At 34.0% G+C, this 25247-nt stretch overlaps 1 protein-coding gene across 4 annotated transcripts; it reads left to right on the top strand.

Annotated features, from left to right (window-relative positions):
* The first annotated feature begins 16772 nt into the window (after window positions 1-16772).
* Window positions 16773-24471, top strand: LOC109002068 (GTPase Der). 4 transcript variants are annotated; one of them, XM_035684640.1, is made up of 10 exons: window positions 16773-17384; window positions 17473-17743; window positions 17831-18182; window positions 18320-18544; window positions 18975-19234; window positions 19555-19775; window positions 20942-21067; window positions 21858-22043; window positions 23476-23613; window positions 23970-24471. In XM_035684640.1, the coding sequence occupies exons 2-10, from the start codon at window positions 17563-17565 to the stop codon at window positions 24234-24236; spliced, it is 1956 nt and encodes a 651-aa protein (XP_035540533.1). In that variant the 5' UTR covers window positions 16773-17384; window positions 17473-17562; the 3' UTR covers window positions 24237-24471. The 4 variants fall into 4 exon arrangements, with proteins under 4 accessions (XP_035540533.1, XP_035540534.1, XP_018835447.1 ...); XM_035684641.1 differs by having other exon boundaries at window positions 16782-17280; XM_018979902.2 differs by having other exon boundaries at window positions 16782-17312.
* Window positions 24472-25247: the final 776 nt, after the last annotated feature.

Raw genomic sequence — 25247 nt, 5'->3', positions numbered from 1 at the left:
GATCATCTTCTACCGGGTGCGGGAGTTTCTGCACTAGGTGGTTCAGTGTCGTGTCTGTGTTACTTCAAGCACCTTTATAAGTCTCATTTTCAGCCGGGGTAGGCGTCCGGGGCATACTGGGTGGAACAAGTAACCAGCCAAGGTAAAGTTCGCAGCCTCTTTGAGATGCAACATTCCCTGTAGATTAGGATCAAAACCTGTTAGGATGAGGAGGAGTAATTCCTCAATTAGTTCCAGGTCGACTTTGCCGCCTGATATTGTTAATGAAGAGGATTGCTCTTATGGAGAAGAGCTATCTCCTAATCTAGGATCATGGAAGATTTCAGATATTAAACCTTCTTCTATTTATAAAACCACTTGGTTGAAGAATACTTTTTTAAATACTTTGAATGTTCGAACAGTCGAACAAACCTATAGTATATCTAAATCCCAAGAAAAATGTTATCTTCTTAATGGGAAGGAGATTGAAAGTTTTATAAAAGAGGGATTTAAATATATTCACATAGGTTCTGTGCAAATTGCTGCTAAGCCTTTAACAAGGTTAGGCATCAATGCTTCTGTTCTTTTTTGTTTAAGAGATGGCAGATTCCTCGGGTTTGAGGATAGCATTCTCGGAATGGTCCAGTCTTCTTTATCAGAAGGACCAGTCCATTTTGATTGTTTTCCAAATATTACTTTGTCTCTAACAGACAAACATATTTTGAAATGTTTGATTTTAAACATTTTAACTTCTGGATATCATATGATAGAAGGAAGTAAACCTCTTGCTTTAATTTTCAGGATTTATTATCGTCTTTTGAAAACGAATTTAGATCCAAAAGCCATTGCAAAACCTTCTGGAAAGCATACTCTCCTGATCCAGAGTAGCTCTTCAGATGTGGATATTAAAATTCTAAAAAGAATTCTTTGGGATGAAATTTCTCTTCCTAATGAATGGATTTTGGAACAAGAAATGCCCTTGCCTCCTAAAAATATTGCTACGGGTGCTGATGTTGACATCATCCAGAAATATCTCAACGGAGATGTTAAAATTTCTTTTGATAAATCTGAAACCTCCAGTAGTAGAAGAAGAAATTCTTTTGCTGGTTCCAGATCTAGTCTTGTTGATCCTGTTCAAAACAATCCCAGAAAGGATATTAATTTCCATCAATTTCTTGAGGATTCAGTACGAACAGCTCAACCTGTTATTAAACCTGCTTTAAAAATGAAAGGAATTTCTACTTCCTCTCAAGTTACTTCTGCTTTTTACTCAGCACAATGAGCAACTGGTTCTTCAAAAAACCAGAGTATAAATGAAGAAGCAGACAAAGAAGATACGTCTTCTATGTCCCCAACTGCTTCAGATATGCAAGCCCCTGTTGCAGCTGTTGTTCATCACAGTTTGAATGTTTTGAACAAACCTTTTGAAATTGATTTACCTGCTTTATTAAAAGATTTTACTTCCTCTGAAAACAAACAAAGGCGAAAAGCCTATGTTGCAAAATTTTCAGATTTAGAAAAACAACGTGTTAAACGCAAATGGAAGGAAGAGATGAATAGGCTCCAACAGCATATTTCTCTTCTAGATTTTGCAGAAAATACTTATGTTTCAAAAAACACATTGAATGTTGTTAAAAATGAATTTGTCAAAGAAGAATGAAGGACTGTGATTCAATCCAGTCATCCTCCTTTGGAGACCGTTGTTATTCCCTTTAAAGGTTCGGAAGTAATTGCTTCCCCTTTTAAACTATCTGATACTATTGTCTCAAAAGATCTAGAAAAGGACAAGATTCTAAAAGAAGCAAAAAAGATTATTTCTCAAAATAATTTTGCGAATCTTGCTCTTCATACGATCAGAGAACAATTGGATCGGATTGAAGAAAAGGTTGAGAAGCCTGTATTTACTTCTCCTCCTATTTTTAAAAATGATCATCCTTTGATCTTCCCTAAAGATCAGCCAAAGAAAAAGATTGAAAAACCTTTGATCAGTCTTCCTGAAGAACGGCCAAAAATTGATTTTAAACAGGCCAAAACTTTAGACAAAATTGATCAATTGTTAGCTGATCTAAAGAAAGAACAACCTTCTACCAGTACTCTTAATAGTAATGGTGATGGTTTTGTTCTTGAAGAATCTTCGGAAGATTCCTCTAACGAAGAATCCTCTGAAGACAAGGATATTGATCTTATTGAAAAGAATTTTCAAAACCTGGAAATTGCCAGATTTTCTTCAAAAGGACCCAAGCCAATGAGTCTGACGAAGAACTGGTACTCCAGACCTACACCTCCTGATTTACAGTTTGAAGAAAAAGTTTTCCAAAACCAATCTTCTTACTCTGCTGACAAAGTTTACGAATGGAATATTGATGGATTCTCTGAACAAGAAATCATCAATACCATGAGTAAAATGTCCATGGTTGCTAATGCTTATATCAACAATAACATTAGACAACCAGATATTGTTATGATTTTAACACAAGGTTTTACCGGTGTTTTAAGGAATTGGTGGGATAAGTATCTCACCAATGATGCTAGGGAAGCCATCCAACATGCAGTAAAATGCAATAAGGAAGGTTTACCTATTTTTGATGAAACTATTGGGATGGCACATCCTGATAGTATCAACACCTTGATTTTTACTATTTTAAAACATTTTATTGGAACACCGTCTAACATAACTAGTCGTGTGAGCGACCAGTTGAATAATCTCAGATGTCATCAGATGTCAGATTATAGATGGTATCAAGATGTTTTTATTTCCCGAGTAATGCTTCGTAACGACAGTCAAAAGCCTTACTGGAAGGAGAAATTTATTGATGGATTACCTCGTCTATTTGCTTATAAAGTCAAGGAAGAACTTACTGGTGCTGATGGATTACTTAACTATGAGGATTACACTTATGGTGATATCTTCAGTATTGTTAAGAAACTTGGCATTAGTATGTGTCATGATCAAAGAATGCTTCGTGAACAGATGAGAAATAGTAAGAAGGCCAAGTACGAAATGGGCACATTCTGTGAACAATTCGGTCTTCCTAGTATTGCTCCATCTAAAAGAAAGCATAAAATTGCTAAACCTCATGGTGGTTTCAGGAGAAAACCCCGTGATGAATTTTATAAGAAAACTTATAAAAAACTTTTTTCTAAACCATTTTCAAAGAAAAAGAGTTTTAAAAATTTCAAAGATGATTCTTTTGGAAAATGTTATAAATGTGGCAAGACTGGGCATTTTGCTAACAAATGTCCCAAGAAAGCCAAAGCTTTTAAAAAGAAGCTTAACCAGATGGATATTAATCCCAATGATAGAGAAGAACTGTTTCGACTCCTAGAAACAGATTCATCTTCATCATCGGAGATTCTTGAGTATAGCTCTAGTGATTCAGAATATCACTCTGAAGCTACAACTCCTGATCCTTCTGACTTAAAGCTAGGTTGCAATTGTAATTCTACTTGTTGTAAGCCTCCTAGTAAGACAATCAATGTCTTAACTAAGGACGAAGAACAAGAAAATCTTTTGCTAACCTTGATCTCTCAAATTACTAACTCTGAGCTTAAAGAAGATTATCTTCTAAAGCTAAAGAAGGTGTTGACCCGTAAGGATCCAAAACCTTCCAATCAAAGGGTTAATTTTCAAGAAACCTTGGAAAGATTTTCAAAGAAAAAACCCAAGGATATTTCTGTTTCTGATTTACAATTTGAAATAAATTCTGTCAAAGAAGAAATTGTAGATCTCAGATCTGAAATAAACAACCTCAAATCTGAGAACGAAGTTTTAAGACAAGAATTTTTATTAATCAAGATTGACAAACAACTTGATCATGATATCCCTTCTGATAATGAGCAAACTGAAGCTGGTTCCAGTCAACAGGATTTACCTGCTGACAACCAGATTTGTTTAATTCGTCATACCATTCCTCCTAAATGGTTTTCTCGAGTTAATATTATTGTTGCTCATGATTTTCAATTCTCTGTTGTTGCTATGATTGATTCCGGATCAGACTTGAATTGCATTCAAGAAGGACTCATTCCTAGCAAGTATTTTGAAAAATCTACCGAAAGATTATTCTCGGCAAATGGCTCAAAGATGACCATTAATTATGAGCTCAATAATGCTCATGTTTGCCAGGATAATATTTGTTTTCGGATTCCCTCTGTTTTAGTCAAAAACATGTCTGACAAAGTGATTTTGGGAATCCCTTTTATCTCTTCTTTATATCCTTTCATAACTGAGAAAGACGGTATCACTACCGACCCTTTTGGCCAGAAAGTAAAATTTCATTTTGCTTCTCGTTTTGAAATTGACTCGGATAAGAGCAATAAATCTTTATTTTTAGCAAAACAAAAATATTTGAATTTCCTCCAACAGGAAATCAAGTATAAAAAGATTTCTGAATAATTATCCAATTCTCTTTTGATTTCAAAAATTGAAGATTTCAACAAACGTTTGATTTCAGATGTTTGTTCTGATTTACCCAATGCTTTTTGGTATAGGAAGGAGATAACATTTTTCTTGGGATTTAGATTATATATATATATATATATACACACACACACACAAATACTAGTATTATTAGTAATCCACTATAAGTCTACAAGTCTATATATAAATAATTATATAAATCACTATAGTATTAGTAGTTAAATAACTATTAGTATTAGTATATCACTATTAGTAATTCACTATATATAAATAAGTTAATAACCATATAAATCACTATAACTATATTATAGTATTACTATTAGTATGGTATAGTATTTACTATTAGTATTGGTATAGATTATAGTTATTTAGTATTATAATATATATTCATTTTGATAAATACATTTCTGTACATTTAATCATATACACTCATGTAAAAAAAATGTATCTAATTATCAGTAGCATATATGTAACCACTAGCATATTAATTATTATCGCTAACATATATAATCAAATATATAAATAAGTTAAATATTAACATATTATCACTAACATACCTAAATTAAAATAAAATACTATATCTCTATATGATATTATAGTACTCGTAATTATACTATATTTTCAATAACATATAGTATTAGTATAGTACAATAATACTATATATAATAGGCCATAATGGCGTAGATTACTAATAGTATATATTAGTAATCCACTATATACTAATAGTATTACTAATATTTATATATATATATATATATATATCATAGTATAATATACCATATATAGTTGATACTAATAGTATATATTAGTAATCCACTATATACTAATAGTATTACTAATATTTATATATATATATATCATAGTATAATATACCATATATAGTTGATATTTATATATATCATAGTATACTATATGTATATAATATATAGTGCGTTACATAAGTATTAAAAATAAGCTCAGCAAGCCAAAAAGTCTAGAACGAATTAAGAAGTCTAGCTACCCAAGACAACGTCGTTTAACGGAATTAACATTATACCCAACACCAACTAATTGAAATGGCGTTGTTTTTAGGTGAATAAACGACGTTGTTTCAACGTGTTTAGGGTTACACTGACTTAACCCTACCCTGCACAATCCTTTATCTCCCATTTCACTCTTAGCCCCTTACCCTCTTTCATGAAGCCGACGGACGCAACCCTCCCCTCTCTCACGCTGTGCAGCCATCAACAACCCCTCGCCGTCAACATTTCCTACAATTTTTTCCGACGTCTCCCATTTCATGGCCACTTGGTATGTTTATTGTTTAGGGTTTTAACTTTAGGAATGTTTCATTGTTCAGGGTTTACGACCTTTTTCTATGTTTGTTTTGTTTCATTACTCATATAATCAAATAATATAAAATTAATATAACATTTGATATAATATAAAATTAATCTTATAAATCTTAATATAACATTTTAATATAAAAATTTTAATTTTATAACATAAAAATTTAATCTTAAAGATGAATATGTGTTTCATCATATGTTATTAATTTAAATTATATATATATAAAGGATAAATACATTTTATAGCCTAATAAATTAAAATACATTTCTATACATTTGATCATATACACTCGTATAAAAAAGTGTATGTAACCATGATATAATATATTATCACTTGCATATATGTAATCACTGGCTTATCACTTGCATATATGTCATCATTGGCATATTAATTATTATCATTGACATATATAATCAAATATATAAATAAATTAGACACTAACATATTATCACTAACATGTTATCACTATCATACATAAATTATAATCAAATACTATATCACTATATGATATTATTATTATTATTATTATACACACACACACACTAATACTAGTATTATTAGCAATCCACTATAAGCCTATAAGTCTATATATAAATAATTATATAAATCACTATAACTATATTATAGTATTACTATTAGTATTGGTATAGACTATATTTATTTAGTATTATAATATATATTCATTTTGATAAATACATTTCTATACATTTAATCATATACACTCATGTAAAAAAAAATGTATCTAACCATCATATAATATATTATCAGTAGCATATATGTAACCGCTAGCATATTAATTATTATCGCTAACATATATAATCAAATATATAAATAAGTTAAATATTAACATATTAACACTAGTATATTATCACTAACATACCTAAATTATAATAAAATACTATATCACTATACGATACTATAGTACTTGTAATTATACTATATTTTCAATAACATATAGTATTAGTATAGTACAGTAATACTATATATAATAGGCCATAATGGCGTGGTTTACTAATAGTATATATTAGTAATCCACTATATACTAATAGTATTACTAATATTTATATATATATATACATATATCATGGTATAATATACTATATATAGTTGATATTTATATATATCATAGTATACTATATTTATATAATATATAGTGCATTACATAAGTATTAAAAAAAAGCTCAACGGGCCAGAAAGCCCAGAACGAATTAAGAAGCCTAACTGCCCAAAACAACGTCGTTTAACAGAATTAACATTACACCCTACACCAACTAATTGAAATGGCGTTGTTTTTAAGTAAATAAACGACGTTGTTTCAACGTGTTTAGGGTTACACTGACTTAACCCTACCCTGCGCGATCCTTTATCTCCCATTTCACTCTTAGCCCCTTACCCTCTCTCACGAAGCTGGCAGACGCAACCCTCCCCTCTCTCACGCAGCCCCTCTCTCATGTTGTGCGGCCATCAACAACCCCTCACCGTCAACATTTCCTACAATTTTCTCTGACGTCTCCCATTTCATGGCCTCTTGGTACGTTTATTGTTTAGGGTTTTAACTTTAGGGATTTTTTGTTGTTTAGGATTTATGACCTTTTTCTATGTTTATTTTGTTTCATTATATTGATTTCATAGATATTACTTTGTGCCAATTATTTGATTTGTGATATTCGAGGGTTGTATCTTATGTGCCATTTCGTGGTCCATAAATACAAGTTGAGTCCTGACTTGTTGAATACTTGAATTGGTCTGTCATGCAAAATATGGGGTCAATATTAATATGTTATTGATCTGTTTGAACCATAATATAAGTAAGATGTTGTGAAAATTTAGGGTTTATTTAGGGTTCTTGATTCAAATGACAGATTTAGAGTTTATAACACATGGAAAATTTAGCTTTATTTAGGATTTAGGATTTATTTAGGGAACATATTTAGGGTTTAGGATTACAGATTTAGTTGTTTAGCTGTTTTGTTCAGCATAATTAATATTAATATATACTATTAGTTATTTTTTTGTTGTTTAGTTAATATATAATCTGGAATTTCCAGGTTTTGTATGTATTGTGGCTGATTTTGTAATGTGTGATTTTGTTTATGGCAGATTTTTTTTATGGAAGATGATTTTTTTATGCCATATGATTTTTCTATAGCAGTAGATTTTATAGCAGCAGATTTTATAAAGAAAATCATTTTATAGCATATTCTAATATTCTATAGCAGAATGTATAGTTGATTTTCTAGCAGATTTTTTTGACAGCAGATTTTCTGTTTTTGTAATAGTTTTTTTTATAGAATATTTTTTTACAGCATATTTTATAGCGGATTTTTTTATAGCAATTTTTTATGGCACATTAGCACATGATTAAAACTAAAAGACCGAACCAAATCGGATCGAAATCGGTAAAATCAGAAGTACCTGTTTAGGAGTGTAACTGATGCGTTATCAATTTCTTGGAATCTCAAAACCAGTGAATACCGATTCGGTTCAAAAATATGTTCAAAATCAAACCAAATCGAACCGGTTACACTCCTACTAATGGATGAAATTTAAGGGCGTGGATCAGATCCCACCACTCCATTAGCATGGGTTATCCTTGAGCATTTTTATTTTTTTTTAATATGAATTAGTTTTTTGTTTTATTTTTCTTTTTGTCACTCATATGATATTACATAAAATGTAGAGGAGTTTTAATTATTTATAGAAAGGATGGGCTCCTACCATGGGCCTGAGCGTGTGCGGCCCGTCCAACCTATGTGATGGTTGGCTGCAGGTGTAATACATATACCTATTCGGAACATATTACAGAAAAATGAAAAGTTACAACTTTTCATTCAAATTCTTTGACCATCTATAAATAGAACCATTGGCCTATGAATTGTAAGATTATAGAATCAAAGAGTTCAAGAAGGCAATTTTGAAATTCTCTCTCCCAAAAGTTTTCATTTTTTCAAAACTTATCATTAGGATCTGTTCATTATGTATAGAACAAATTTCTAATCTCTTGGTTGAATAGCAAAATCTGAGAGTATTTGAGATCTAATTTCGTATGTGCATAACGCAGTTAGACAAATAGATTTGTTCTGGGCTTCATTAAATATTCGAGACAAATTCGCTTGTAACACATGTGCATACGGTTATTGGTGGGGGATAATATTGTTTTAAAAAAAACGACATTTGTAACGCACCTTGAAACAAACATTTTTCTCACTATTTTTTGTTTTGCAGCCTCCTTTTACACCAACATAATATATCTCACACGTGGGCAATAAGTGTAGCAAGCAATTAGCTTGCCCGCATACTAAAGTTCGAGCAAATAACAAATCACTTTTCACACTCCCCTCTAGCAATAATGAATGTGAGCGAGTAGTGAACCTCACCCCCAAGCAACAAAAGAGTGCTTGATGAAAAAAAAAAAAAGAAGCAACAAAGAGTGCTGGTGGGCAATAAAGCTAAGCCCAACTCAACAAGAAATAAGCCAGAATATTGAATGACAGTTATTTATTAGTATTATCTGACAACTGAGGTTAAAATACGTTTATCAATAGTAATAACCTGTTTTTAACTACTGAAAACTGCTCAATCGAAATTAACGATCATCAACTGCTATTCAAAAGTGACCTACCTTGTTTTGAATATGTGCTTTAATGTCTTTATAAAGACATGTCTAATCGAAAATAAAAATAAGTAGTTAGTGGTCATTAGAATTTGCTAGAATCACAAAACTTGGTTTAATTTCGTTGAGTGCATAACGTAATCGAACAACAAACATTTCATGGGCTTCATTGTATATTCACATAAGTTTTGGTGTTCTGGTTTGATTTCGTTGAGTGCATAACACAATCAAACAATAAAATCTTGTTGTGCATCATGGAGACAATTTTGCCTTAACCCCTTGCATACCAGTTGATCTAAAACTATCTCAAGGAAAGATGTACATGCATGCACCTTTGAAGCAAAGATTCAAATTCAAAATATTGAATTTTATAGAGTTTTCATATGGTTTGTTTCTTTTTCTCTTGTCGGAAGAAAATAAAAATTCAAAATATTTCATATTCAAAAGCTTAATTTAAACTTTCTGGCTTGTAAATATAGGCAATGGACACAGGATGCCCTCTTCCACATGTTGCTGAATCTCTAGGAGCTTTCAAGGCAGTTTCATTGTGTTTGGAGTTGGGTTTTAATAGAATTGTTTTTGAAGGTGATGCCAAGATTGTAGTGGAGTTGATTAAGAGTGCAGATGGATTGTTTGGCACCAGTGAGCATATCCTTCACGACATTCAGATCCTGCTTTCTAGCCTACAGAATTGGGAGTTCCACTTTGTGCCAAGGGATGCTAATCAACTGGCACATAACTTAGCTAAAGCTGCTATTAGTTTAAGTGATGCATCTATGTTCATTTGTGAGAGCATCCACATTGATTTATGCATATGCAAAATCACATCTTTTAAAGATCCACTTTGTCATTCAAGCAAAACTCCTACATTGATTTATACATATTTGAGGTAAAATAATAATAAAATATTATTATTTTATTATTATCAATTTTTTACCTAATTTTTTTTATAGAGTTTGCAATTAGCACGTACTGGGTTAATATATGTACTGTTTTAATACATGCAATTAGCACCCTTTACATGTGTTAACCTATACTCAGAACCTGTACATGTATTAGCACCCAGTACATGTATTAATACAATTTCATGCATCCAAATTTAGCAATTCCATATATAATAAAATACATCAAATTTATATACATTAAAAATGAATCTCATGTGCTCATAAACAACACATATTAACATATACTCAAAACTTACATGTGACTAATATCAACTTCGTAATTATGTGTTAAAAAACAGTTTGTAATGTCAACTTAATACAAATTCCATGTATCAAAATCAATTTGATACAAGTTTCAAAAAGTTGATTTTGATACAAATTCATTACAATACAAATTTCTCCAAGATCATTACAATAAAAATTTTCAATAACAGTATAGAATGAAAACAATCTAGAATACACCAAAGCAGCAACCAAGGACCTTTGACTTAAATATGAGGCCACCAAGGAGTAAAGCAGCAACAATATCCAGCAACCACCAACAAGTCCTCCAGCAACTCCACCATCAACAAGCAGCAAGAAAAACCAGCAACCACCAACAAGTCATCTAGCGGCTCCACCACCAGCAAGCAGCAAGAAAAACCAAACCCCACCAACAATAAAATTTACCCAATCGATTGGTACCCACCCACTACTAACCACCAACAAAATACAGTTCCATATAAATGTACAAAAAATGATTTCCATTTCATAGCAACCAGAAGTACAACAATACCCAAAACATGTCACCACAGTAAAAAAATATATGTATAAAAAAAACTACACAAAACAAAGCATACAAATATGTACGACATATGACCTTATTCCTTTGTTCCTCAATTATTTCCATTTGAAGATTATGAAAATACTCTTGCTGTATAGAATTCATGGAACCAATATCTAATTTCATAATTTTCATATCAGTTTTCCTTTTCTTTTGAGCTAGTATTATAGATATTTCTTCGTGAACCTTAATTTCGATTTTTACCTTTCTCTTCTTAACAACCAGTAACTCAGAATTGTGATTGTTTAACCTCATTATTGATTCTTTTCTCTCCAACATATGAATCTTCCTATCATCTGTCATTTCCCTTAAGGCATCAATAAATTTATTATCGTATATTTCCTTACATTTTTTTTTTATCTCTTGCTTTTTCAACTTTTTAGCCCGAAGGTCTCTCACACTCCATGGGCGCATTTTCCATCTCTTCCCCTAATCGTATTGAGTTTGGAGTACTACCTGAATGTGAGACATTGTCTCTTCTTCTTATGCTCTTCATGTGTGTTTGCCATTTCAGTTGGTGCCTCAAAAGATTCCAACAATAATCTATGGTGAAGTTGATTTTTTTGGTCTCTCGATACAAAATTTTTGCCTTATTAATCTACAAAATAGTGGAACAATAAGTGGGAAAAATCATTAATAATTAGAACAATAACAATTTTTAAACGTAACAATTTTTTTAAACGATTATACCTTATCTAGCTCAGTTGCACTAATTGGTCAAAGAGTGTACAAATCATTCTTGACCATTAGGTTTTGTATAAGTGAAGTAGTAATAATAAATTCTACACCACAGTTGTGTGGAGGTTTAGTCAGTCCCCTGTATAGAATCTATACTATGCCAAGCTGAAATGAGGAGAGTATCTTCCTTAACAGTAAATGACACACTTGCTGGGATTTTTGTTTAGGTGCCCTTTTTTTTTTTTTCGTTGGAGTTGTGTCGCTTGAACATCAACGAAATCAACATCCATAGTAGGGTTGTTAATACCACCCTCACCACTTTCCAATAGTGTGATGAAGAAGAGATCTTCATCAATTAAAGTATTCATATTTTAACAAAATATTGAAGGACAAAATATTACTAAAATAGCACATATTAAGCAAAACAGAGCCAACATGTTTACAAAAATCATTAAACTCATATATATACATGTTTTGAGGTAAAGTAAGGCCAACATGTAATTAAAATCTTGGGACACATATACATGTTTTGAGTCAAAACAGAGCCATATACATGATATTATGCAAAACAGGGTCATAAAATCTTGCTTACAAAATTCAGATTAAGCAAGGGAATTGCTCATGGATTAAGGACACTTAGTCGCAAATTTCCTGGTACACCAAGTTTTACAGAAACCATGGCAGGTCATCTAAGAAAAATCAATTACATCATAAAAGAAATATCCAAAAACCATTCAAAACAGTAATATTATTATTATTTTTTTGATCAGTAAAAGATATATATTATATATATAAATGAAGTATAGCCCTTGTACACATGAAGTATACATAAGAACTCCTAATTACATTCTAAGGATGATAAATTAAAGATAAGAAATCCTGGACATTATCCCCATGTAATATAATAGTGGAAAACCAACACATTAAAGTGTGGAGAAAAAAATTCTTCAGCTCGATCGTAGTGCGTTCCTTATCTTTAAAGTACCGTGCTTTCATTTCCATCCAAATGCACCACATAATACACAATGAAATCATCTTCCACCCTACTGCCACTTGATGACATCCTTGCATCTTGGACCAACAACCCAACAAATCCACCACCCTCATAAGCATAACCCAAGCAACATCTACCCTTAAAAAGATCTCATCCCACATCACCCTTGTTACCTCACAATGCAATAAGAGATGATCCACAGATTCTCCATTCTTCTTGCACATGTAGCACCAATCCAACACTACACATCCTCTCTTCCTCAGGTTGTCCGTGGTCAATATCTTCCCAAGAGCAGCACTGCAAACAAAAAAAATTACTTTAGAAGGCATCCGAGATCTCCAAATATTCTTTCATGGGAATGGTGTAATATCAAGTTGTGTTGTCAGGATGCTATAAAACGCCTTAACTATACATAATTTATGATTATTAGACCTCCTCTTCAAACTATCTCACTGTGCCAAAGGAATCTCCGTAGAATATAGTAAGCTGAAAATTTTTGAGACAATAGGTAATTCCTAATCATGTAAATCCCTATTAAAAAGAATATTCCATTGATGCACACCATAAGAAAATAAACGCACATCCGCTACTGAAACCTCTTTATTCACTGCAATACAACATAAGGCCGGAAAAACCCTTTCTAAAGCATGGTCTCCACACCACACGTCGCTCCAAAATCTAATTCGAATGCCCTCACCAACTACAAAGCGAATTTGGTTTGCAAAACATGGCCATCCCTTCCTTATATACTTCCATAAACCCACCCCATACGCCCCTCTCACTTCCTTAGAGCACCAACCATCCCAAGCAACACCATGTCTAGCGTTAATAATATCCTTCCACAAAGATCCCCCCTCTAACTGATATCTCCAAAGCCACTTTCCCAATAATGTTTTATTAAAAGTTCTCAGGTTACACACACCCAAACCCCCATTCACAAGTGATGCACATACCATCTTCCATCTAACCAAATAGAATTTCTTTTCCTCCCCCATACCTCCCCATAAGAACGCTCTAAAAAGTTTATCTATTCTGTTCGCCACCCCTACAGGCAAAGGAAACAAAGATAAAAAATAAGTTGAGAGATTAGTGAGAGTACTCTTGATAAGAGTGAGGCGACCCCCTTTTGATAAATACATATGTTTCCACCTAGCCAACATTTTCTCTATCTTCTCCACTACCCCATCTCATATGGCTCTATTCTTAAAGGTTACTCCCAACGGAAGTCCCAGGTATTTCATTAGGAAATAGGACACCTTACAATCTAGAAGACTTGCTAAGCTGATGATATTAGAGACTGCACCCATAGGAACCATCTCAGACTTGCCCAGATTCACCTTTAACCCTAACGCAACTTCAAAGCAAAGTAACAATGCTCATAGAGTTTGGATCTGGCTTCTATTCGCTTCACAAAAGACTAACGTATCATCCGCAAATAAGAGGTGTGAAATGATAATAGGGCCACCAGAACCATTGCCCACCTAAAAGCCCAATAAGAAACCTCCCCCAACTACAGCCTGTACCATTCTACTTAAGGCCTCCATAACTATAACAAAAAGAAGAGAGATAAGTGATGTCCCTGCCGCAATCTCAGCAAACTATGAAAAAAACCAGTAGGTGTGCCATCAACCAAAACTGAAAACCGGCCTGTTGAAATACAATGACGCATCCATGCAATCTACCTATCCCCAAAACCACATCTCTCAAGTACATATAAAAGAAATTCCTAATACACATAATCATATACCTTTTCCATGTCAAGCTTGCACAGAACACCTGAACCTCCCTCTCGTACTCTGTAATCCAAGCACTCATTTGCAATGAGTACTGAATCAAGGATCTGTCTTCCTCGAATAAATGCATTCTGAGACTTGGATATAATGTGTTCCAACACTGAGCTAAGTCAGTTAGCAAGAACTTTCGAGATAATCTTATATACACTACTAACCAAACTTATAGGTTGAAAGTCTTCAATAGTCAAAGTCCCGTGTTTCTTGGGGATGAGAGCAATAAAGGTCGCATTAAGTGATTTTTCAAACTTTTGAAAAGCGTAAAATTCACTGAAAACCTGCATAACTTCACCTTTCACAATGTTCCAATAAGTTTGGAAGAAACCCATTGAAAAACCATCGGGCCCCGACGCTTTATCCTTTGCCATGCCGGATATGACCGTGTAAATTTCTTTTTCAACAAAAGGTCTCTCTAGAACACTTACACTCTACGAGTTAATTGCCTCAAAATGCAAGGCATCAAGCTTCGGCCTCCAAGGGACTGATTCTGTGAGAAGGGTCTCATAGTACTGTACTATATGATTTTCTAATTCGGAAGAAGAAGATAGGACCTGATTACCCGATTGCAATGACTCGATAGCATTATTACGCCGATGTGAATTAGCCACTTTGTGAAAGAATTTCGTACACCTATCACCTTCTTTCAACCAAAGGGCCCTAGATTTTTGACGCCATGAAATCTCTTCTGACAAGAAAGCCCTCTCCAAGTTTGCCATAACTGTGCCCTTCCTCAATAACACCTCCTCCGAGTTTTCACCCAATAACTCTTTATTCTCCAAGTCTTGCAATTCCTCCAATAATGTAGTCTTTTGATTGTCAATGTGACTAAAAATCTCCAAATTTCACTTCTTCAAGTCTTGTTTCAGTGCCTTCAACTTGCTTGCAAGAATGTAACTTGGAGTATTAATGAATTGATAAGAAGACCACCAATCACTCACCATTTCTACAAAACCTCAGTTGTTAGCCACATGTTTTCATTTTCCTATCCTTTTGGATTGTGGGGGTATGCATATGGGGCGACAATAATATTATGAGATCATCTGACCAAAAATCAAACACATGCCTTATTGATTCAAAACCCTAACTCTTAAGGAATGCAATAGAAAACGACGACGAGACAACCCAGAAGTTTAGAAAAACATAAAAGAGCACCAAATCAGAATGTAAATAGAAACGAAAACAAAAATTTTGAACAAAAAAATGAAACGTACCTCTCATCTCTCATTTATTCTCTCAACTCAATGAGCTGCAACAACTAAAGATTTGGATTTAAAAGACGTTGCGGGTTATATATAGCCTGTGACTATATGATGGAATGGATAGAATTTAGTATTCGTGTGTTTTCTTTGTATGGAATCAAACGGTGGATGGGGGCATAACTTGTGTTTTCTCGACTGGAATGGACGATAATATGGGAAACAGAGGGAGAAAATCATACCTGAAATAGAGAGAGCCAATAGAAAACCAAGCAACTGTGACGAGTTCAGAGCCCTTGATTTCGTTGTGAGAGAGAGGTGCACAGGTTTGATTCCGATAAGGTTGTTCGAGTTGAAAGAGGGATGGAGAAAAAGAATCCGTGTCGGGGAGAAGTGGATACGTTTGGGATGAAATAATCTTGTTGGGGGGTCAGAGAGAGAAAGAATTAGTAAAATATATCTTGTGGAATGAACAGTAGATTTCCAAATTTGTATAGCCACTGTTCATAGATATGCAAATATTTAGAGATACAGAATCCAATGTAGAGAAATTTAAGCTCATTTTATGTAAATATGACTTTGTATATGTAGATGCATAAGGCAATATGAATGTTCTGATGTTCCAGTTTGTATTCAGGATCTTGTCTATCCTTCTATTTAATAATGAATTGAAGTCCACAACTACGTCGAGGCCTGATTTGGCTTTACAAACCTTTCAAATCATCTCATTTCATTTCATCTCAATATTTATACACTATTCAAATACAAACATTATCCAATTTTAAATTTCAATTTTTTTTATCTAATTTTTATCTAATCATTACAACTTTCTCAAACTTATAAATAAAATATAAAAATAATTAATTTTTTTTCAAATTTTACAGTAAAAATAATATAAAAAATAATATTTTAATCCTATTTTAATTTTATAATTTTTTTTATCTAATTTTTCTCACTAATTTCTCAAAATTCTATAAAAATCTGCCTTTGAATAAGCAAACTAGTCCTAAAACCCCATATCTCTCTCTCTCTCTCTCTCTCACGTCCAGCGCCCCATTTTCAGAGCACCCCTCCTGCCCTGGTCTCTCTCTGTCCTCCCTCCTACGTCTAGCGCCCCGGATCAAACTCCTCCCTCTGCAGCGTCCAGCCCCTCCCTTCCCTCCGTTTTCATTCTCGTCGACGCCTCGCCACGTTGTTCCTCTCCATCCATCTCTCTCTCGGTATCCCCCCCTCTCTGTCTGAAAACTTTCAGCGGCCTATTTTTAGCTAACAGGAACTAAAGCTAACAGGAACTAACTCCCTGACCCTCTGGGTACAGGGCGTTAAACAACACGTCATTCCCTCGACTGCCAACGCAAACAAAATATCTACCTTGCAAATGATTGACTAAGAACCATGAATGTACAGGAAACTTTCCGCTGTTCGTGAAACTCTGGTTTTCACTTTGTATTTTCGAGCTCCCATGATTTGGTTCTGTGACATAAAAATCATCTTCTTCCTCTTCTACACGAAGACAGGTACAAAACACTCGTGGAAACCAGCTAAACAGGTTATTTTTAGAGAGGCACACCTTCTATTTGATATAAAGCGTTCTGCAATTTGCACGATTAGAAACTTTCGGGTATTTAGATTTTCGAGTAGGCAAGTTGATTTTTAACACTTTCCTTCTCTTACACTCATTGATTTTCATTTTTCATTTTACGTTGTAGTTTGAATGTATAGTGGCTTCTCAAGGAGTGGAAGTTTGTTGTCTTTCTGTATGAAGTGTTGGTGGTTATTATAACAGCCAGTATTCGGGTATGTCTTACTCATGGGTTCGAGACATTTCAGTCCGGAAGAGGCATTATGGTCTTGTTTGTCTTCTTCATGCAAGGACTTTTCTACCCAGCCGTGTGACTGGCCCAATCCAAAATTTCTTGAAACATAATGACCACCTTCATTCTATAGCTCATTCTGGTCAAGCCATCAAGATGGCAACAGGTACAAGTTCAAGTGCTTGCTTCATTTCGGTGACAATAAACTTGACCAGGAGACTCTGTGTTTGTTGATGATTTTGTTGATTTACAGAATCACTATGTAGTGGCGCCGTTATCAATGACAACCAAAGCACATCTTCCGTTTCGGATTTCTCCAGGTTGATCTTGAGCATGCGTCCACCTAGTGTGGTTCAGTCTAAGGCGGGACTTTGCATGCTGGCTGAAAATGAACGGTTGGATCCTGATTCGTGTAATAATGCAAGTGGTCTTTCAGAAGAGTCATGTGTGGATTTCAGATCTGATGATGAGGATGGCGTTACCGGAAATGAAGTAAAAGGCATGTTCAAAAAACCCGTGGATTTCACCAAGATTGACATTAATTTGCTTCCAACTGTAATAATAGTTGGGCGCCCAAATGTGGGCAAGTCAGCGCTGTTTAACCGGTCAGCTTCAGTTTTACATGTTTATATCTCTATAAAGTGTGGTAGAAATGTAAATTAGTATCATTTGGATGATTTTGATTTTATATTTATTGTTGATCAATTTTTCTCTGTTTTTTTTTTTTGTGGTGAAATGTTAGTTTAATTCGGAGGAGGGAGGCTCTTGTTTATAATACACCGGATGATCATGTTACTCGGGATATAAGAGAAGGTGTTGCCAAGTTGGGTGATCTGCGATTTAGAGTGTTGGATTCGGCTGGCTTAGAAACATCATCATCTTTGGGGTCTATTCTTGACCGAACTTCAAGAATGACAGCAAATGTGCTAGCAAGGTCTCAGTTTGCAGTATTCCTCATAGACATGAGGTTGTTTTCATGGATGACTTTTTGGAATTATTTTTTGGTTTTTTAGTTTTATTTTATATACTGAAACTCATTTGAATATGAAAATATAATTTGAGTCGGGGGAATGCGAGGATGAATATGAGGGAAAAATAATGCAAAGAGATTTATGTTAAAGAAAGAATGATTTATATTTTTCTAATTACAATTGGTCAATTGTAATGTGCATATACCTCTCGGTTATTTTGCTGTTTATGGGGCAATATGAATGGATAGTGCAATTTAAACTTTTCGTAGAAATGGGGTTACTTCTGATTGATGGAATTGTTGACATAGATTACACCTTCTCCTCCCAAAATTGTATCTGAAGTATATGCTAGTGTGCATAATTTTGTTGTATTTTGGTTTCTTTTGTTTTGATTTAAATTATTTTCTGTCTTTATCTTGTGATTAGAGCTGGACTTCACCCCCTTGATGTGGAGGTTGGAAAGTGGCTACGTCGACATGCCTCCGGAATTAAGCTTATAGTAGCAATGAATAAGTGCGAGTCAGTTTTTGATGGTAGTAGCTCTCTTAAGGCAGCTGCTGATGAAGCCTATAGGTTAGGATTTGGGGATCCTATTGCTATATCTGCTGAGACTGGACTGGGTATGACAGAACTTTATGAAGTTCTTAAACCTATGCTCGAGGATTATATGCTTCCAGTCTTAAATGGTAAGAAAGCCTCATTTTCAAATAGGATTTGTCATCCAACCTTGAAAATTTTGCTCTTGCCATATCAGTTATATTTTTAACACATTTTCTTGTACAAAAAAAATTACTTTTTTTTTTTAGATTCCAACATCCTTAGAATTTGCTTCTAGTATACATTCTTGACATGAAAAACGTGCATATAGTTTTTTTTCGGTATCTTGCCTATAGTTCACAACTTCAATTGATTTTTGACAAAAAAGAGGGAACAGTGAGGTCATCCCATCAATTGTTTGTTTTCTTTTTCCTGTTAAATACCTACTTTGCACTTTTACTACTCCTAGATGGAGCTAATCAAGGCAATGGTGAGGACAATGAGTCTAGTGAAGTTGAGGAAAGTAAGCTGCCATTACAGTTAGCAATTGTAGGACGGCCTAATGTTGGAAAGTCAACCTTGCTGAATACATTGTTACAAGAAGATCGTGTTTTGGTGGGTCCAGAAGCTGGCTTGACAAGAGATTCAATTAGAGAACATTTTGAATTTCAAGGAAGAACAATATATCTGGTAAACATCGTATTTCCTTGGTGTCCTGTTTTTAATTTATGAAAAATTTTAAGTGTTGGTGCATCTGGAGGGAGAGAAACGATAGAAGTTTTGAATATCATGAGCGGACAATGGATGAGCTGAAAGCTTTATTATTTAAAACCTTGTTCCTTTGGGCACGAACTAAGTGCCCATGATTTTCTTATTTCGGTAGTAAATCCTAGTTATGTGTTACTCATGTATACGTCCTGTAGAAAGAGATTTTTATACAGATCGTTATGAGTTATACTCATGTATACATTATGAGTTATTTCAGCTCTGATTCTGACACATGCATTAGTCTTGTGCTCTGGGGCTATGCCTATTATCTTATTAATAAAATTTATCGTTCATATGTAAAAAAAAATGTGTAGAAAGAGATTTTTTCTTTGCTGTTTGTTCTTTAGTTTTGTTTTTCTTGTTCTTTCTGTTTTGATTTGTTATTTTGCCCTCTCTTTTTGGTTGAGTTATTGCCACTCTCAATACTCAGAATTAATGGAGTTCCTTCATGCATGGTCATTGTTAATGTTCTTTTCACAAGCCATTTGTAAACTTGGCAATCTAAAAGCTCACCTTTCCTTATAGCATTTTCCTAAACCAACTCCTTTTTTTTTTAATAAGTAAGAGATAAATATTATTGATATGAATGAAGTAGGCGTAGCCCTTGTACACAAGAAGTATACAGAAAGACCCCTAAGTACATTCTAAGAGCGATAAATTAAAGACAAGAAATCATAGACATTGTTCCCATTTAGTAAAACAGCAGAAAACCAAAGCATTAAAGTGTGAAAGACAAAATTCTTCAGCTCCGCCATAATGCTTTCCTTGTCTTCAAGTTTGACAGTGTTCTTGAAGTTCATACACTGATGGTGACTACTGATTTATCCTATCTTCTTTAGCTTAAATTGTTCTGGAATTTTTTTCTTTGATGTTTTCCAGTAAGGTTGTTTTATTATCAAATGTGAGATGTTGAATAGCTGGCTTTCTTGGTCTTGATAATACTTGAACACGGTGTGTTCTATAGAGCCTGGTGACTATAATTGTTATTAGCTATACTTTCTAAATTGAAATTTTAATTTCTATGGTTGTTGAAGATTCTTATCTTCAATTTGTGATTATGCTGGTTGACATTGGTGCTTCTTTTGCAGGTTGATACAGCAGGTTGGTTGCAAAGGACAAAACAGGAGAAAGGACCATCATCTTTGAGCATTGTCCAGTCCAGAAAGAGTCTAATGAGGGCTCATGTAGTTGCTTTGGTCCTTGATGCAGATGAGGTGTGTCATTGCATCATGTCGATCTTTCACCTATGACTGTCCTATGATGTTTTAGGTTCCTGTTAAGACACCAAATTGCAGTTTCACCAGAAATTTGATCATTTGTATGGTTCTGGAACTCACATTCCAAAATGTGGTATGCTAGTTTGAGAACCCAAATAAAGTGATTCTATTATTATTTTCATTTAGTTTTTCATTAAACTTACATGAAACATAAAAATTATAAGTCTGATAAATATCCAGAGGATCTTTCCATTTTTGAAAAGGAATCAAAGGCAAAGGCCAAGCAGATCAACAATTGACATATATTTTGTTATTTTAGTTCTGTGCTTTTGAATGCTTGGTTCCTCTTTGACAGATTTGCTTAGCTACTTAGTAAATAAGTTCATATTAAAGATATTTCATTAATAAGTTATTAGTGGTGACGGTTACTCCTCTTGGAAGTGGCACATTATGCTCCAACTGAATTATTTTTGTTAAATTCTCCCATCATAAAACATGAGTATGGGGCGTGCTGTATTTAGTTGCTGATTTCTGAACCACAATGATCTGTGAATCAGAAAACGTAATGCTATAATTCATGATGTTGTATCTTGCTAAGGGTGTCCCACCCAGTGGGATTACAACTTGCTAGCCCAGTGATGGCTTTTGATTACAGAATGACTATTTTAATGACATGAATATACCAGAAGCATATCTGAGTTCTTCTTGGGTTTTCTATCACTTGGGGGACATTTCTTTGCTATATCTCAAACATATTTTGCTTATTTTTTATACAATCAATGATCAGATTGCAAAAGCTAGACGAAGTATGAAGCATGATGAAGTGGTTATAGCAAGACGAGCAGTGGAAGAAGGGCGTGGTTTGGTCGTGATCGTGAACAAGATGGATCTTCTAAGCGGGAAACAAAATAAGAATTTATATGCAAAGGTTATGGAAGCTGTCCCTCTAGAAATCCAGACAAACATACCCCAGGTTGGCCTGTTTATGATAAATACATAACTTATTTCTCTAGGTGCCTGGTATTATATCTAGGGAAGTACTAGTTCACAAACGTAAACTCACTAATTGATGTGGCTTGTTAGGGTACATGAGATTGTAAAGTTTTTTTCCATTAAAATAGATCTAATGTGTCAAGCAAGCCACGTCAATTTGTAAGTTTAATTTTATGAAATCCCTTTGTGAAACAAATATTTCTCTTTTATCTATGTATATCTTCTACTTGTATATGTTTGGATGGTGGTGCAGAGTAGCTCTGACTGCCGTAGTTATATTGATTGTCCTTTTGTATTCCATCTCCCTGATCAGAGCTATTCATGTATACTATCCATGTACCTGTGTGATACCCCATATGATATGGATAAAGGTAGGTGGTGTATGGGATCCTACATTGCTTGGGAAGGAGAAGTTCTTACTATTTATAAGGTTCCAATGGGGCTTTAATTGTATCATTGACTAGTCCTTTTGGAGTATAGGCCATGTGGTTTGGGCCTTCCATTGGGGCGTTACAAATGGTATCAGAGCCTATCCCAACCAGAAATGTGGGACTTGAGCCGTGCCACCTACAATGGACTGGCCCGACGAGGACGTCGGGAATTTAAGGGGGGTAGATTGTGATACCCCATATGATATGGATAAAGGTAGGTGGTGTATGGGATCCTACATTGCTTGGGAAGGAGAAGTTCTTACTATTTATAAGGTTCCAATGGGGCTTTAATTGTATCATTGACTAGTCCTTTTGGAGTATAGGCCATGTGGTTTGGGCCTTCCATTGGGGCGTTACAACCTGGGTTGCGCCTCTCTGCACTCTTACTAAAAGATAGACTTGTTTAGAAAAAAAAGTGTGAATGTTCAGCAGCCCATTATTGACCTGTTATGATTGCAATCGATTTGGTTTCATTCTAAAGTAACTTTCAAATATCCAAGTGTGAATTAGCTACGTGTAATATCATTCAGTTGTGGGAAATGAAGGAAAATGTCTGGTTTGGATAACATCCTTTATGGACTTAAACAGTGTGCGGGAGCTTGATTTAAGATTTACTGCAGTGCTAATTAGCATCATGCCACTCTAGGGCTTCCACTCTGGTTTTTTGGTGGTCCATCCAATGTTAACTGCTTGCGCAGCCTTCAATATTTTAATTCAATTCTTAAATGCACTACAAATAAGTTCTCAGACACCTGGTGCCAAAAAATAAAAGTAAAATAGGACACATGGTAAGTGCTAGATATTGGACGATGAACTTCTGTTCTCTTGGTTTCATTATACAGAAACATAATTGTCCATTCTCTGTGTGCATGCATGTCAGTGTGTTTTCTACTATTTTTTCTTTTGCAGGATATATATTGACCATGGGCTCCAAATGACAATGAATTCTGTAATTTAGCTGTGGCACCACTTTGTCAGCAGGTTACAGGAATACCCGTTGTGTTCATTTCAGCATTGGAGGGAAGGGGCCGGATAGCTGTCATACGCCAGGTTATTGATACATATGAAAAATGGTGTCTAAGATTGTCTACAGCTCGTCTCAATCGTTGGTTGCGCAAGGTAAGTAGAAAAGGCCTTTTTTTTTTTTTTTTACCCTTTTAGTCTGAAAGCCTGCATACTCTTTTAAGTAAAATTATAGACATACAATCATTTTTACAACCTTTTATACAACTATGTTTTAAATTAGGGGCATTTTTGTAAAATTAACTTATAAAAAGTAACATCACTTTACATAAAGACCCCCATTTTTAAAACATGGCTAGATAAAAAGTTGTAAAAAGATTTTACATATATCATTACTCAACTTTTAATATGGGCCAATATCCTTTGGGTCAATGAAAAAAAAAAAAGAAGTTTCTAATATGGAAGAAATATCTCTCTCTCTCTCTCTCTCTCTCCCCTCTTTGTTTGAGCAGGTTATGAGCAGGCATTCTTGGAAAGATCAGGCTGCACAGCCCAAGATCAAATACTTCACCCAGGTGAAGGCCCGACCACCCACTTTTGTTGCCTTTGTGAGTGGGAAGAAACAACTCTTGGATACAGACCTCAGGTTCCTAACAAAATCATTGAAGGAAGACTTTGATTTGGGTGGAATTCCTATCCGGATCATGCAGCGGTCTGTTTCAAGAAAAGATACAGGTAGTGCTAGCAAGAGTGGTCAGTCCTCTGGCAGATCGTCTTGAAAGATATTGTCTGGCAAGAGAGTTGTCTCTTCGTAAGTGCAATTTTAATTTGCATTGGGCACGAGTTTGATCCCCCATTTTAATCTATCCGCTTGATTACAATTTCTGTACGCACATTTGGCTTGTACGGGTGAAAATATTGCCATTTCATTTGTTCAAGCGTCGTGTTTCTGTTTTTTTGACTCAAAATACAGAACTGAATTGCCTTGAATCGATCATAATGGATGTTCAAATACATGGTTTAGGGGTGAGCTCCGACTCGGACTGACTTGGACTTGTGTAGGCTTTGATCCGACTCCGACTTCAACTTGTTGGAGCGGAGTTGGATTTGAGCTTTTTTCGGGATTTTTATTATTATTCATATTTAGTCTATTTTAAAAAAAGAATTTTTTGTGGGTTTTCAAATTTTAGTTTTTTCAAAAAATAAAAATTAAAAATTAAAAATTAAAAACTAAAACTAAATCATTGATTTATTTCTATACTAATATCTAACTTATTTTTATATTAGACTTATACAATAATGTTTAATTACATGTTATCATACTATGGTATTACATATTATTTCTAGTGTCTAATTACATGTTATTATATTATAGTATTGTGTTATTAATTTTTTTATATTAGACTTATTTCTATACAAATGTTTAACATATTTTTATATTAAATTTATATTATAGTGTCTAATTACATGTTATTATACTATAATATTATATGTTATTATATTATACTATTGTCTGACTTATTTATAACTTATTTCTACACTAGATTTATTTCTAATGTCTAACTACATGTTATTATACTTTAGTATAAGCATATTATTTTATAATAATTAGTCCATATTAGTATATTATTGAATTTAACTATCTAAGTTATAGTTATATAACTATATATCTATACTAGTATATATGACAAATATATAAATAAATACATATTTTTATAACATATATACAATATCGAAATCGGAGTCAGATTTGGAGGGCAAAGTCGGAGTCGGAGTTGGTCCAACGACAC

This window comes from Juglans regia, chromosome 13 (assembly GCF_001411555.2).
Source record: "Juglans regia cultivar Chandler chromosome 13, Walnut 2.0, whole genome shotgun sequence".
NCBI classification, from domain to species: Eukaryota; Viridiplantae; Streptophyta; class Magnoliopsida; order Fagales; family Juglandaceae; genus Juglans; species Juglans regia.
Note: the sequence above shows the minus strand (reverse complement) of the source record. Positions and strands in the feature narration are given on the sequence as shown.